We start from the raw sequence: 15,767 nt of genomic DNA on the forward strand, positions 1-15,767 counted from the left end.
AAAAGACTTCTGCCTGCCATCGGGGTCACGTCAAGTCCAGTGTCATATTTTGGGATATTTGGGGGTGAACTTTGAACTTTGTCAGATCTTTTTGCACAGTAGTGGACAATCAGTTTGGTTTTGGAGCTTTATGTAAACTAAATGATAACTACTTAATAATTCTCTTGAAGAGATGCATCAGTTAACGTCCTCTTGTAGCACTAATTTAAGCCTCAATTGATCAAAAGTTAGATGGAAAAGAAAGAGTGGCATACTGTAGTCGCGCCACAGTCTGGGTCTTTTGGACTTGAATCAATAATATTAATGAGCCTCCTCTGCAAGAGAGATCTGCTGCTGACTCACACACACTTGGTTCTCTTTGGTTATACATCAAAAGATCTTTAAAGGCAGTAAGGGACATAAAAACGTAGGCTTGGACTGAAGTCCAGGTTATGTCTGCTGTTACCATCTGTCTGGCATCTCAACTCATTTCTTCATTAATCTGAGCATAAGCAGGATCGTCACTAAAAAACCTGACAGTCCTTGTTTTCACTTTCATGCTGAAACAATCCAGAAATGCAGTTTCTCAGTTAATGTTCACATCATTCGTCACATTGCCTCCCATTTCCTTATCAGGTATCTGACGGACACAACACTCACCACTCCAACATAAACACATACTAGACTTTAAACAGTGATATTGGGCCAAGCTGTATAACATCTCAGATTCTGACTAAAGAGAACTGAAGGAGCAACAAGTGTTTAAAAGATCATTGTCTGAGGATTTTCTGTATTATTATTATTTTACATATAATCCATTATTTGTTTTAATCAGATTGACAGTGAACAGTAAAAAGCAGTATTAAGAAACTAGAAACAGAAGTTATTTTTCATATGTACTGCAAATATGAAAAATAAATTAGTGGGAAACAGCACTATAACTGTAGTCTGGAAACATTAATGTAATTATAATCATTGTAAAAAATAAAGCCGACTACTGATTTCACCTACCGTGGATTATTTTTAGAACGTAACTCTCGCGATAAACGAGGGGGCGCTGTATATCAAAGTAGCGGGTAAGGCCTAGCAGACTCAATCCGGTCCAGTCGCCTGTGCCGAGACACCGATCAGCCAGCGCTGACTCAGTTATCATGTTGAGTAACACTTCTCATTGTTGTCATGAACTGGATATCGTCTTTGTAAAAGTAAAAAGATAAAAGTTGCATTAATATTTCACTTAAATCTGTTAAATAATCAGAACTATGACTCAGAATTCTTGAATCAAGTTTCCCTCGTTCTGCTCGATGTGTTCAGATGACATATATTCACTATATCAGCTTTTAGGGCGTCAGCATGTCAGTTAGTTTGTAGTGTATCATGGCGCCTCCCAGGGGTTAACAGAAGATGAATTAATACATCCGCTTCTCATCTGGATGCATTTGGCCTCATCAATAAATTTCCCCCAGGCATAGGAAAGGTTACCTAATGACATTTAAGCAGCACTGACATTAAGCAGTATATACATAACCATCACAGCACATGAAGAAAATCAAAGTCCCCTGTTACAGGAAAAAAAGAGAGAGAGAAATAATTGGGAATCATATCACTGACTCATTTCCTGTGTTACTGTGATGCTGATTCACCAGCCAGGCAAAGAAAACCAACACACATACATGAAGCTTTCCTGCGTTTGTTAAAAATACTTTCCGAGGGTGCCTTCGTATGTCTTCCAAACACACAACTGGCAGAGACTGCACGATGTAGGGTATGCATAGGGGCGCACACAAACATGTATACGAGGGTTTAACACAGTGCTTTGCCAATATTGTTTCAACTGGTTTGCTATTAGAGCAAAGTGAGGTGAAAATTTAATTGAAACTGAAAGAGAGGGAAGACAGAGAATAGATGAGTAAAGATAGAAGAAAAACAGGACAGAGACTGCATTCATACAGTCTCTGTCACTGTGTGTGTGTGTGTGTGTGTGTGTGTGTGTGTGTGTGTGTGTGTGTGTTGCCCGAGGAACAGTTGATGGATTTGCTGCTTGACTGCTCACACAGATTGGTGCCTGCTGTGATGGCAGCCTTGAACTGAAATTATGTGCACACTCTCACATACACAAAGGGAACTACACATAATTGCAAAAAAACTGTGTGCGCGCACGAGTGTATTTGTGTGTATTCTTAAGTTGGGGCGAGCGGGCGTGTTGCCTCCAGGAGGCCATTTAAAGCTCTGTGGAAGGATGGATGAACACAAGGCCAGCCGAAGCACCAGAGAAGATGAGACAATTGAACAGGTTCAAAATGCTGTGTTTATGCATTTATTAGTAGCTAGGCTTTTTTTTACCCACTGATAGGTGCGTAAGTTTTTAGCAAATCAGTCATAAAGCAGTCGACTCCTCTGATTATTATCTTTTGTTCAAAAAAGTGTGTGAAATGTTTTTGAAGTGAAGAGAAAACAGGGATTAGTTTAAACGTCCTGAAGGATCTCAGAGCCGCTTCCTGAGCTCAGTTTTCCAGTTACTCTGATGATAGGCTGGGATCATAGTTCATCCAGGTCTTGTTAACTCCTCCCTGATGACAAAAATGAGAGGTGGACAAATAGTTTGGTCTTGAAAGTTGTGAAGATTTGTGTTTTGTTCCCATGTTTGGTCTAAACAGGGATAGCAGGAAGAAAGAAATGAACGTTCAACGACACCATCTATAAATCCACCAATAACGACGGAGCCTGAGAAAAGATTCTGTCTTACACAAAAACTACTTTACCTCACACTCATTTCTCCCCAGTTCCATCAGGATATATGAGTTTTTATTAAATGCCACATACGATCATTAGCTGACATCAGGTGTTTGAAACAGGTAGCTGTGAATTCCCTATGGAGACGCTGAGGACAATAAATTGTATGTAAAAGTAGCTATATTGGACATATATGTTCAATTAAATTAAAGTGTGTCAATAATCTGTATATGTATGTCTCTTTATGTGATTCTTATTTCCTTCTGTGGCTCTTAGTGTGATTTAATTTGACACCCTTGATTAAAGAATGAAACACATTGGTTAAAAACTGAATGACCATTGAATGAATGGGATCATCTGTAGTGGAAAGTTACTGAGACAGTGTTGTTTAGACTAGAATGAGAGAGCTTCTATAATAAAACTGTTAGGGGCACGCCACCATTTTGAGATCCACGGCAGCGTGTCATGCAGGACGCTTCTCCCTTCTAGAAGTAATAAAGTGTTAAATGGTCTACTGAGCAGTGTTTTGTCTTCCATCGGACGCCTCTGAGAAATCAAAAGAACTCTGTGAAGTGTTGATATTTACAATTGGGGGCTCGTCCGGGATTCCAATAGGAGGCTGAGGAAGACAGATTGGGCGATCTGGACACAAAAGAAGGTGTTGATATTTACACCTTCTTTTGTGTTTCTTTCTTCATTTTGAGTATAAAGCGATGAAATTAAATTGTCATATGTTGTACTTGGGTAGGGGTTGTGGTGACACAAATTTTTTTTAAATTTGTTCATTTTAAAAATGGAGGCAAGCCCAGAATTTGTAATAAAACATTGATAATGTAACGATATTGCAGATTATTTGAATGTTGCATACATACACACACAAAAGCAAATATAAACTGGAAAAAGGGATAAAATGTAAATCATTTAAATTTCCCGCCAAAACTGCTGGTAAGTTATCATAGCGATCATTTAGCGCAGATGTCCCCAAGCCCCGCGGCACGGACCGTGGTCGTTTGGTACCGGGCCACAAGATTTGAGGCTCGGGTGTGAAATTTATGGTTTTTAATGGTTTTTATTGGTTTTTATCGTTAACTCGGTTTCCTTGGGTCTTTTCCCGTGTGTTATGAATAAATCTTTTTTTTCGGTACCAGTACTGGTTTTATTTTGTTGTATTTATCCGCAACACCTTAAAGGTCGGTCTGTGAAAATATTGTCAGACATAAACCGGTCTGTGGCGCAAAAAAGGTTGGGGACCGCTGCTTTAGCATCAGGGATTTTGGGACAAGACCCTCAAAGTCAAACTTTTCTCAAACCTGAGGTAAGAATACCACTGATTGATGAATTAAATGGCTATCCAGTCAATCGAAACGTGGAAAGTCAACTACCTCTGCTTTTATTTAAATGAGAACCGTTGTTGGGTGCTGATTAAGCTCACATCCCACGAGGCGAGAGAGCAGCGGTCCGGGTTATAGTCTAACCCACAGGCCTTTGCTACATGTCTTCCCCCTCACTCTCCCCTCTTTGCTGTCTCTATCCAAAAAAGGCAAAATGCCAAAAAATAATATAAAAAAAAACATCCAACAGAACACCCCGTTAGACTAATAAACAAACCATTTGCTTTTTGAGGGAAAATGCATTTTTCTTTGTCTTTATTTTACATGTTTTACAGTTCGCCTTGTAATCGGAAGGTTGCCGGTTCGAGCCCCGGCTTGGACAGTCTCGGTCGTTGTGTCCTTGGGCGAGACACTTCACCCGTTGCCTACTGGTGGTGGTCAGAGGGCCCAGTGGCGCCAGTGTCCGGCAGCCTCGCCTCTGTCAGTGCGCCACAGGGTGGCTGTGGCTACAATGTAGCTGCCATCACCAGTGTGTGAATGACTGAATGTGTAAAGCGCTTTGGGGTCCTTAGGGACTAGTAAAGCGCTATACAAATACAGGCCATTTACCATTTACCATTTAACGCAACAAACACGTTGGCTCATCTCATTCGAACCAGTCTGATAGGGAGCTACGGTCTTGACACTAAAGCCAGAGAAGCAGTACAAGCAAGAGTGAAAGTCACGACCCAGCAGGTACTTTAAACAGCCCTGACACTGATTGAGACTAAGTGGCAGGATGAGTCAGTAAACACTGTAGGGCTTCATCCAGTAGCAGTGAACAAAGGCTGTTTGCACCCACACACGTCGTGCATAAATTAAAGTATATTTATATAAGAAGGGCACTTCTGATACGTTTTTAATGTGCGTGTTCAAATTCATGTCCAGTTAAGGGTAATTTACTTCCTGAGTTTGAAAGTTGGATTTAAACAGACAAAAAGATTTGAGTTCATGCCAGCAGAGAGGTGACTTTGGTGATAGAGTCCTCTTGGCTGTGCAACATTTGAAATCAATAAAAGACATAATTGACTTGAGCTGGCGAATGAGAGGTCTTTTATAGTGGATGTCATGTTGTTTAGAGAGAAAGGAAGAGGACATGCAGATGTTTAAGCCATGATTCTTTAAAAATTAAAGTTAAATTTATGGATGATTGAAGATTAAGTATCATCTGGATAAAAACCATCTAATGTTCTGAAAGTGTAAACCTTTGTTTCTGACAGGCAGTGCTGACAGTCATAACAAAAGCAAAAAGCAAAGCAGCGAGTGGACATCCGTGTCATCCCGCAAAGTGTGAAACTTTGTGCTGAAACTTTTTGGTGTAACCTCATTAGCGGTGACAGTGTCCGTCGCTGTGCTTTCTCAGCATCCAGTGAAACTGATTTTGTTTTGTTCCATTGTGACATGTTGATTCCCCCCCACACACACACACCCCATCTACCCCCCATTCTGTCTGTCTTTCTTTTTTAGTGGTGCATCAGGGAGCAGCAGTGAATCAGAAAGCAGCTCAGAGTCTGACACCGACGAGTCTGAGAGCAGCTCCAGTGACAGCGAGTATAATCAGGCCTCCCGCACAAACACTCCAGAGGTAGGATGACAACTCGGTGTGTGTGTGTGTGTGTGTGTGTGTGTATTTATGCAGATTTCCTGGTAACTGTGTGCACACAGTGGGTACCAACTGGGTAAACACATTTATTGGGAGAAAATGCTAACCATTGTTACAATGGTTAAATATAAATAAGTAAATATTATATTCCCTTATGTTTAATGTATTGTAAAATACATGAAGAGTCATGAAAGGTGATCCTTTTTCTCAGCTGTTAGATCTCATTTAGCCAGTTTTTTTCTGTATCACATGCAGTAATGTGATACAGTCTTGAGCCACCCTTCGATTCTTTAGATTTTTCTAGGAATGGTCCTGGGATTTATTGAAACATGCAAAAATAAATGGAAATACAGTACCTAATAGGTTAAAAAAGTCTGAAAGTCAGCTGATATGAGCGCCATCCGACCTCACAAATCACATGATAGGGTGGGGCTAGGTTTCACAATGAGTTCACCCAAAACCTTGGCTGATTGTGACCTACACCTGTCTTTACACCTTGGCTTGTGTGGTTAGGTAGAGGATCAATAGGGGGTCCATTGTCCCTCTTGGGGGGAAACTCCCACAGGGCTTAAATCTGCGACTCTCCAGATGAGAGGTGAAACGTCCTCAAGCAACTTAAAGAAGTCCAGACGCTTTTCTTTCCAAGCTCCTTAGACTACGGTGACCTGGATGACTGAGCACCTTCCCACACTTCTTTAATGATGTTAAAGTCCAGGCTATGGGGAGGCTGATCAATGACTGTGGGTGGGATCGTTGTCGTGATGAAAAAGGACTCCTCCAATCAGACGCTGTAACAGAGGTTTTACATGGCTGTAGATGCACTGATGTACAAAACATTTCACCAGTTTTCAGTTCCTGTGTAATTTGGCTTTTTCTCGCCTTTACTTTTCCTTAAAAATGGTTTATTGGCAGCCATGTTTTTTCCTGGGAATCACCTCGTTGGTTCTATTTTATATCTGTCAAACTTCTCTTTGGCATTTGTGTAGGTTCACTTAAAGAAACCGGAACAAATCATGTGTTGCTGCTAAAAACAATGTGGCTAAAATACTATTGAAAGTTGGTTCTTTTCCAAGTTGTCTGTTATTTGTCTACAAATCCATCCTTTCAGTTAGGCACCTACTTTATGTCTGAATGACTCATAGGTCAGTGTAAAGTGGCTTAACAAACAAAATAACATTCGTCTGAAAAAGTCAGGTGTAAGGACGGAACTGAGTGAAAAAGCCGTTCTCAGAAAACTTGGAGAATTATTCCCTAAGATTAATTTAAAAATGGTAAGAAAGAAAGCCTGGCTCCTTATATATAAAGATAAAGAAATGAGGGGTCACTCGAGATTTTTACACAGTACTGTCAACAACACACCAATACAAACACTGAGGCTGTGAATATCTTCAGCTCTGACAAATCTCTCCAATTTTATTTACATTTTATAAGAGACAGATCCCCTTTCACTGCTATTCACAGCTTCTCACTTTACTGTAAATCTTACTGTCTGTAAATTAAACGAACTCTTCCCACTCTGTCTTGTCAGTGCTCTGAAAGTCATAAAACTCCATCTGCAGAAAAAACAAATTGCGACAATATTTATCGCATTATTTCAACGCCTCGACGCTGCTTGGGTTTATAGGCGTGTGCCGTCAAACACACTGGAAGAAACTGATGTAAAGAGACAAAGCAGTAAAAAAATCACAGCACAAACAAAATAAAAAGTTGTCTTTTTCCTCCTATTAGCCCGAGCCTCCGTCAACCAACAAGTGGCAGCTGGACAGCTGGTTGAATAAGGTCCAAGCTCAGACCAAACCCCTGGTTCCCCCACAACAAGAACATCATGGCACAGGTTGGTAGACATGGAAGGTTAAAGCCATTCTGTCCACGAAGAACTGCAGGATGTGCTATTTAGCCTAGATAAACATATCTTGGTTAGGTTACAATTACCTATTCTAGTCAAATGATCCACTGCTTAGGCTCCATCAACCAGGGTCCAGAGACATTCTCCCCAGGCAATGAAGCACCGGGAGTGGGTACGGCTGCCAAGACCAAGCCCTGTGGATCGAGCAGTACGCCTGTTCCAGCTGCACCTACAGTGGAGCACAAGGACACGAGGGCAGCTTTCTGGTAGGTTTGTTTAGAATATTGCTAAAGTAGCTCTTCAAAACAGCATCTGCTGAATGAAAGACAATGAAAGACTAATTGTAGGTTGCAGCTGGCAAAAATGTGTCTTAACCATATATATATGACAAAAATGTGTTTTGTTTTCTTCAGCCCGGGCAGAGAGAAGGCAAAGGCCAAGCTGAGCCAGAAGGCCTCGGGGGAGGGCCAGAGGTCTAAGATGAGGCTGTCGCTGGGCCTGTTGTCGGGGCCTGAGGTCACGACCCCAAGGAGGAACACCACAGGGAAGAAACAGCCCAGACGGACAGAGAGGTCAAACAGCGTGGAGGATAATCAGAACCAGACATGGAACAGAGCAAACCAGCACAGGTAAGAAATAAAGAAAATGATGAGGAGCTGCTTGTGTTTTACTTCTAATATAGTAGAAGCTTTGTTGGAGTAGTAATTGTTTGTTGTTGTTAACAACGTTTTTTCATTGTAGACACAGAAAAGTAGCTCTTCAAAATAGATATGTAACACTGGCAGGACAGATTCTTATAAGATAAATATAGTGCTGTAAAATCCTCACCATAGCATATATTCCCTCTAATGGCTGAATATAATATATATAATAATGTAATATAATATATAACCACTGAGTTCAGCTGGCATGCTCACATCTGTCACATCTGTTTGAATCAATGACTCAAAGTGAAGCTGAGTCTGATAAACAACCTTTTCAGGTATTTGGTCACAAGGCCAAGTGATATAAAGTTCAAAGTTCACCATATATATATATATATATATATATATATATATACATATATAAAATTTTTAAGCTAGAGCTACAAAAGTCTTATTTTCATCTCCCAGGTGAATGTCTCGAGCTCCTCTGAGAGCCAGTTACCTAAAAAGCAACAACTGTCTTAAGCCGTATTGACCTACTCGAGCTGAGCACATTCTACACTACACTTTGTTACTATGTGGGCTGCGCCATAATGTACAAGGGCAGGGTTTGTGTGCATCTGACTATAGTGATATCTCTTTTAATCAATAAAATTGAGCCAGATATTTCCATCTTAGCTGTCTCTGTAAAGCAGCACATGAAGAAGACACTGGTGCACTTTCATCATTTCAACATAAGCCTGACAGTTTGAGATAAAAATCCACAGCAGCCTATATTCTGATGTGTAACTGGCTCTATAACTGATACAGTGCTTGCTATTGACTAAACTATTACAATTACTATTAGGAACTTTACCACCTGCTTCACACTGCAGCTTAGAGCTAACAGAGGTTCCCGTGGATCACTGAGCTGTCTGGCACATGGCCACTGAAGACTGTCGCTCCCTCTGAGCTGAACAGTGCTGAGACTGAGTAGAAGCCATGTCAGACTCTGTGCGCAGCTTGACGTTGGCCTAATTAGGAAAAAAAATAACATTGATTGTTTTTCCTGTTTTTCATTTTCCTCTCCCTCAATCACCTCTTCCTTTTCTTCGTTCCATTTTAAGCTTCCTACGTCCAAGTTTGACTGAATGCATGCTGTTTTCAATTATTTCATGCTGTCACAAGACCAAGCAATGGCAAGCATTACCTTCTATTGTTTATCATGTAGCTTGGGCTTCACTGCCTTGCTCAAGGGTGAATCTAGTTCCAGTAGTGAGCCTTCCTCTTATTGTTTCTCCCATTAGCCCCGCAGCGAGGGAGAAGGACCTGTTGCCTCCCCCCTCCCTGGAGCATCAGAACCCCCCGAGGCCGCGTAGTAAACCTCCCGGTGGGAAAACAGCCCCAAGGAAAGAACCTCGCAGTGCTACCAACTCAAACACTAACACAGCCACTCCACCAGCAGCGCTACAGCAAACCCCACTGCCAGTACCTGCTGTCAGTGTAAACCAGGTTAGTTTTAGATGTGTGTGTGTGTGTGTGTGTGTGTGTGTGTACTGCAGGAAGGTTGCAGACATTTGGAATAGGGCTGAACACCAAGTACAGATGTATCAGACTGTACCCTATACTTATCGCTTTATGCAACTCTACAGCAAATGTACTGACTCGTGGTTCCTTCCCTGAAAGGTTCCTGTTTGTAATCCAGTCTCAGCTGTGTGTGAATATATATGAATATATACAGCTATTGTATGCTCATTAATGAAAAAGGGAAATCGGTTTTTGTTAAATACATACACGTAATGCTACATATTTATATTAAAACACCAAAAGATGAACACTTTGTTAGGTACATCTGTTGAACTGCTCACTAGGCAGCAACTCAGTGAAATTAGGCATACATGCTCTATACATGATCAAAGTGAGCATCAGATTGGAGAAGAAAGATGATTAAAGTGACTTTGAAATGCATGGTTGTTGGTGCCAGATGGGCTGCTCGGCTGAGTGTTTCTGCTGATCTACTGGGATTTTCAGAGAATGGTCTCAAAAAGGATTTACAAAGATATCGAGAACAACAGTAACTAAAGTAACTGCTCGTTACAACATATGAATGTAGAAGAGCATCCCTGACACCGCAGCACAACACAGCAAACCTCGCAGCAGCAGAAGACCACGCATGATGCCATTTCCTTCAGCTAAAAACAGCAAACTAAGGATATCATTTGCACAGACTCACTCAGATAGATGGTGGATGGTCAGGATGTCTCATCAACAGTTCAGGCTGCTGGTGATGCAGTGGTGTGGAGGATATTTTCTTGGCACACATTGGGTACCAACAGCTGCAACCTTAGCAGGGCTGCAGCGACCCTAATATCACTGAAAAGCACAGAGACGCTGCTTTCAGGAAGCGTGGGAATTCTTTCAGTTTAGCAAAGGGTTTAGGAGTTTAGGAAGTTACAGATGTTTAAAAAAACATCTGTGTGACGCCAGCGGCAAGGTTAGCCTACCTGAGCATCTCTTTATGACCACAGTGCACCCATCTGCTGATGACTGCATGCAGCAGGATAATGTTCAATATCACAAAAGCTCAAACCGCTTTCTTCATGACAGTGAGCTCACTGTAGATCTACAGCAACTGTGTGATGCCTTAAAGAATTAGGGCAAAAGGGGGGTCCAACCTGGTACTAGCAGGGGGTACCTAATGACATTGGTGGTAGTGTTACATTGTAACTCTACACTTATCGGAGTGTTTTTAACTCAAGTGGAAGAACTGGATTTAAATGGTTAAACAGCAACAAACGTTCAAAATGCTAAAAGGAAATCATGACAATGTTGACCTAATGTAACTTTAACGTTGCAGTGAGGCTGAACAGTGAGTGAATAAGAAGCAAATAACGTAAACAAATAACGCTGATGATTTTCTTTTCAGATGTTTTCATGTTGGCTGATCTCTGTGATGCTGGTGTCTTTCGTCATTACTTGTTTTTCTTTGAGAACAAATTTCCCCTCCGTTGTTCTGCTGTCAGGTTGTGGAAATTGTTCTCCTAAAACTCATCTGCTGACAAATTAGCAACTAACACGTTAGCAGCTGTCAGCGATGTTACAACAAGATTACACTGAGGAAAACTGCAGTAACCAGCAAACAGCAGCTGAGCTGTTACAGCCCACAGAGAAGACTTGAAGAAGTGACCCGGCAGCATGACGTGCCCGACTCTGACAACTGCCACCTCTGCGTCAGCAGCCGGAGCTACAGGCGCCCCGACAGCCCCTCAGAGCTCCAAACTTTAATTCGCTCACACAGTACTTAGAATTAATTTAACAACTAATTACTTAATGCCTAATTATCATCATGTTCTCTTTTGTTTTCATCGACTTCAGGGAGACAACATAAAAGTTCGAATACTTTTCCACGTATCCCACTGCAAGGATTTACCCACAGTACTGAGCATGAACTGAAAGGGGACCTAATATTCTTATTTCAGAATAACCATCGTTTATTTTATGCCAGACGTTAGTGAATCCTTGCAATTTACCAACTGTCTGAAGCAAGCCCTTTACAGCCTTGCTGTTTTCTGATTGGTTGCCCCACATATACAACAACTTTTCATGGTAACACTTAATAATGGCGTCCACGACTAATGGCTCCCCTGTAATTAAATGGAGTTTCAATGTATTTTACCTGAAATTAGATCATTATATTTACCTATAAACACTTAAAGGTAGATACACTAGAATAAGATAGAATTATATTGTAAGTAAATTTAAGTTTTCTGAAGGTAATTTTAAGTAATGCGTAAGTGATTTTAAGAATTGCATAACTTCATATATTTTATAGAAATAAAGCAACACAAAAATATATATAATGTAAGTTTAAACAGTGTGCAGTGGTCATATTTGGAAAAACGAACATCTTACATCGTAAATTATTTTTTGGGACAGGGGTCGTACTGTGGAAGCTTACATTTTTAGGTCTTTATTTTTTTGCATCTTTATATCTTTATTTGATTTATTGCTAATTCTGTTGTGTTCAATATTGTTTTTGATTATAAATAAAAGTCGATAAATTAAGTTAGACTTGGTTCCTCCATTACAAGGTCACACATGCCGGCCAGTTTTGATTTTCTCTACTTACAGTATGATTTGTGTCGTCTTTGCTGTAAAACACATGAAGTGATGCTCTAAAATCAGTCCTCCACTACTTCAAATTCCTTGCACAATTCCTTAAAATCCAAAAGTTTAATAAAAATCTACACGTGAGCCTTTCAGTCTGAAGTCTGAGATTTTGGCTCTCTTGTACGTACACAGATCAAAGCTAACGATGCTATATAATTAAATCCAACGGGCTGTCGTTATATTTCATGGTATACATACAGATGTGCCTCTCCTGTCAAGTGTACGCAGGTGAAAATGTCCTTGTTTTACTAAAGAGATATAACCTTTCTTAACCCTGGAGAAACCCATTTCCCTAGAAAACCAATGGGGTCGGCTCTGACCCCATGGGTTCTCCAGGGTTAAATTACCTGAGAATGGAGATGAACGCTAACATGTGCAATCGGTGCCGTAAGTGCTGTCGCAACATTTGATCTTCTGCCTGTTTTAGTTGCGCAGAGCAGCTGGCAAGACGGCTAATGTCAACAGTGAGGAGAGGTGAACTATGGAGAAAACAGGCCAGAGGAGTTTTGTTCAAGAAAGGAAAAGCTTTTGCCGGCAGTGCAAATAAGCTCTGTGCAAGGGACAGTTTCCCCCGTTTTTCTATTTCAGCAAAACACTACATGGCATTTACTGAGAATGGATTTTGCAGATGGCAACACGCATTGGAAAGATTCCAGAGGGCTGCGTCTGCCAAGCGAGTGGGTTTATACTGACGACTGGGAACATTAGTGGTGTTTTCTTCTCTGCATCTGCCTCTGTAGTTGCTTTCTCGTGTTGCTGTTGCACACACATCGCTGCTCCTCGCTCGCCTTTGTTTCAGTTGAGGATAATTGATCAGTACATGTCTAAAATTAAGCATTCAACATCACAGGGTCAATTTTGATTGGGAACAAGACAAGGGCAGCGATGCAGGTGTAGCTACACAGCACTAAAAATGAAAATAAACTGAGTGGATTGTGGCTGCGTCTGCCAGCTGGCACACATTATTTACAGAAGAAGAAAGAAGGCTTGTCAGAAAGTCAAACTGATGATACACAAACAGCTAGAAGCCAGTTTTCACTAGAGATGGACCGATCCGATATTACGTATCGGTATCGGTCCGATACTGACGTAAATTCCTGGATCGGATATCAAAGAGAAATAAAAAAAATGTAATCCGATCCATTAAATATCAAAAAAGCACCTCACAAAACTTGCGACACGGCGTAACTCGGCTCATAACCGTAGCACGTCGGAGCAGTATGCATCACGTGATAGAGCGGCTGTGTGTATTTGTAGCCTTGCTAGCAATCCAGCATTTCATCTCCGAGGAAGTTATCCCAGAGAGAAGTAAAGCAAGTGTGTAAGTTCATCTCTGAATGTTTGTAAAGCATTCCAGCGTTAAGCTTAACAACCGATATATGGAGCGACTGCCTCTCTCTCTCTCCCTCTCCTGCTGCTACTTCAATCATGAAACTGATCAATGATCAGCTGATCGGCTTTTCTGTCGCGAGTCCGTCTCTCTTGTTTGTTTATTGCTCACTTCGCGCCAGAAAGAGGAAACCAGCGGCTGAACAACAGCAGCACGTTTAAGCTTGATAAGCTGTTGTTAGAATTTATTTAATATTACTTTCTACACCAGGATCTTTTTCTACGTAGCTGACGGCTGGTAACTGTGCAGGGGCGGATCTAGCAAAGTTTAGCCAGGGGGGCCGATAGGGCATGAACAGGGAAAAGGGGGCACAAAGACATACTTTTCTTTCTTATTCTCATTTAAAATGTCGAGCTTTTAATAAATATTTATCTGAATCTTACACCCAAAGTTTTAATCTGATGTAAATGTATAGAAGTCCATTACTGTATATAGTAACTATTAAGTCTAATATACCCTAGTAAGCTATAGTACTTTTTCCTTTGGGAAGGTACCATCTGTGCAGTCTGCAGTTCTGTTGAAGAAAGATGTTGAATCTATTTAATTATTGTAGAAAAATTATTTCATTTTGTGCATTTTTTTCCCCCTGCATCAAATTAAAGTTGATTACGTCGATTAAGCATCATGAGGCAGAGGGGGGGGGGTTCCCTATTTTTTATTTTTTGCTGGGAGTTTGCAACCCTATTAGTTAGGTTGCTTACTCTTTAAAATACCAGAATAGGGAGGATGGTGCAGGTTTAAGTTTATTAGATTGATCAGTTTTGCTGAACTATGAAATATTTTGGGTGCAGTATATTTTTTTACATACAGGTATAACAGAATAGCTTTAGTGTTGTTGTTTATTTAAACTTGAGTATGAACTCATACAAAATGCAGCAATATATTAAAAAAGTTTTAGTGATTAAAAAACACTATATCGGATTCATATCGGTATCGGCAGATATCCAAATTTATGATATCAGTATCGGACATAAAAAAGTGGTATCGTGCCATCTCTAGTTTTCACTCGTATATATTTATATATACATTTATTTTCCTATTGTTAAAAAATAATCAAAAGAACAAGAACACTAATCAAACCTACAATAAGGCCAAAGCCCATATCCTTCACCTTTGTTATCCAAAAACATGGAATAGTTCGGCATGTCTATACTAACTACAACAGAAGACAGCCCACAACAAAATAACCATTTTAACCTGTTTAAGTAAAATTTGGTTAAAACGACTGTGCCCTGCGGTGCAGCTTCAGGCATAAACTGTGTAGATGTGACCTGTTTGCAAAGAGTTTGGTCTGTAGGAGATATAAACTAAGCTTGAGGCTGAGATCCACAGACAGAGTAAAGGAGCCAGGTTAACCAATCACTGGTTTTCTTTATCCATCTGTAAAAACAGAATATTACACACTCATATTTAGGTAGGAAAACAGGAGAAAAACTATTAAAATTTAATTGGAAGTTATTCTGTCCTGTCACATTATTTCCATTTCAAATGTAGACTGCTTACAGAGTGTAAGCTAATGACTTTGATGATTTCTGGATTTCCCCAATTTAAATCAAAATGTCACATTATTGTGTCATCGTGTACTGTGCGATTCCAAGGATTAAAGAAAGGACAAAATACTAAGTCTAATATCTACTAATACTAATGTTTATTCAGGTAACATCAGCATCATGTAACTAAAATCCATTTAACCAAACTGAAATTACAATGATGCTCCTGCTAGTAGATACACAGAGTCTACAGGCAACAGTAAGGAAGCATCCATGTCCATGCTAGTGTCAGGTCATGCTAAATACAACATGTTTGTTTTGTAAATTATCACCATTAAATTAATAATAGCAGACTATGTAGCTGATGTACTAATGCAGCTTCACTACATGAAAGAAAATGAGCTAGGCCCCCCTCCCCACACAAACACATCCTCCAACCACACACACACATATTTTGTTTTCAAACTTCATTGCAGTTTATTTTGCACCTCAAACAATTAAACAAATAAAAGTAAACTGCAATAAATTACAGGTTGCAATAAAATAAACCACTACCTCTTTTA

General features: G+C 40.3%; 1 protein-coding gene across 2 annotated transcripts in view; it reads left to right on the top strand.

The window, feature by feature from the left end:
* Window positions 1-15,767, top strand: part of aff2 (AF4/FMR2 family, member 2) — a 189,934-nt gene that overhangs the window by 141,214 nt on the left and 32,953 nt on the right. For both annotated transcript variants that reach the window (XM_084940141.1, XM_084940148.1), the window contains exons 11-15: window positions 5,550-5,667; window positions 7,414-7,519; window positions 7,647-7,797; window positions 7,945-8,160; window positions 9,462-9,666. In XM_084940141.1, coding sequence (XP_084796267.1) covers window positions 5,550-5,667; window positions 7,414-7,519; window positions 7,647-7,797; window positions 7,945-8,160; window positions 9,462-9,666 — 796 coding nt within the window. The remainder of the gene's footprint in view (window positions 1-5,549; window positions 5,668-7,413; window positions 7,520-7,646; window positions 7,798-7,944; window positions 8,161-9,461; window positions 9,667-15,767) is intronic.

This window comes from Perissodus microlepis, chromosome 2, assembly GCF_051167445.1.
Source record: "Perissodus microlepis isolate ML-2025 ecotype Zambia chromosome 2, ASM5116744v1, whole genome shotgun sequence".
In the NCBI taxonomy this organism is placed as follows: Eukaryota; Metazoa; Chordata; class Actinopteri; order Cichliformes; family Cichlidae; genus Perissodus; species Perissodus microlepis.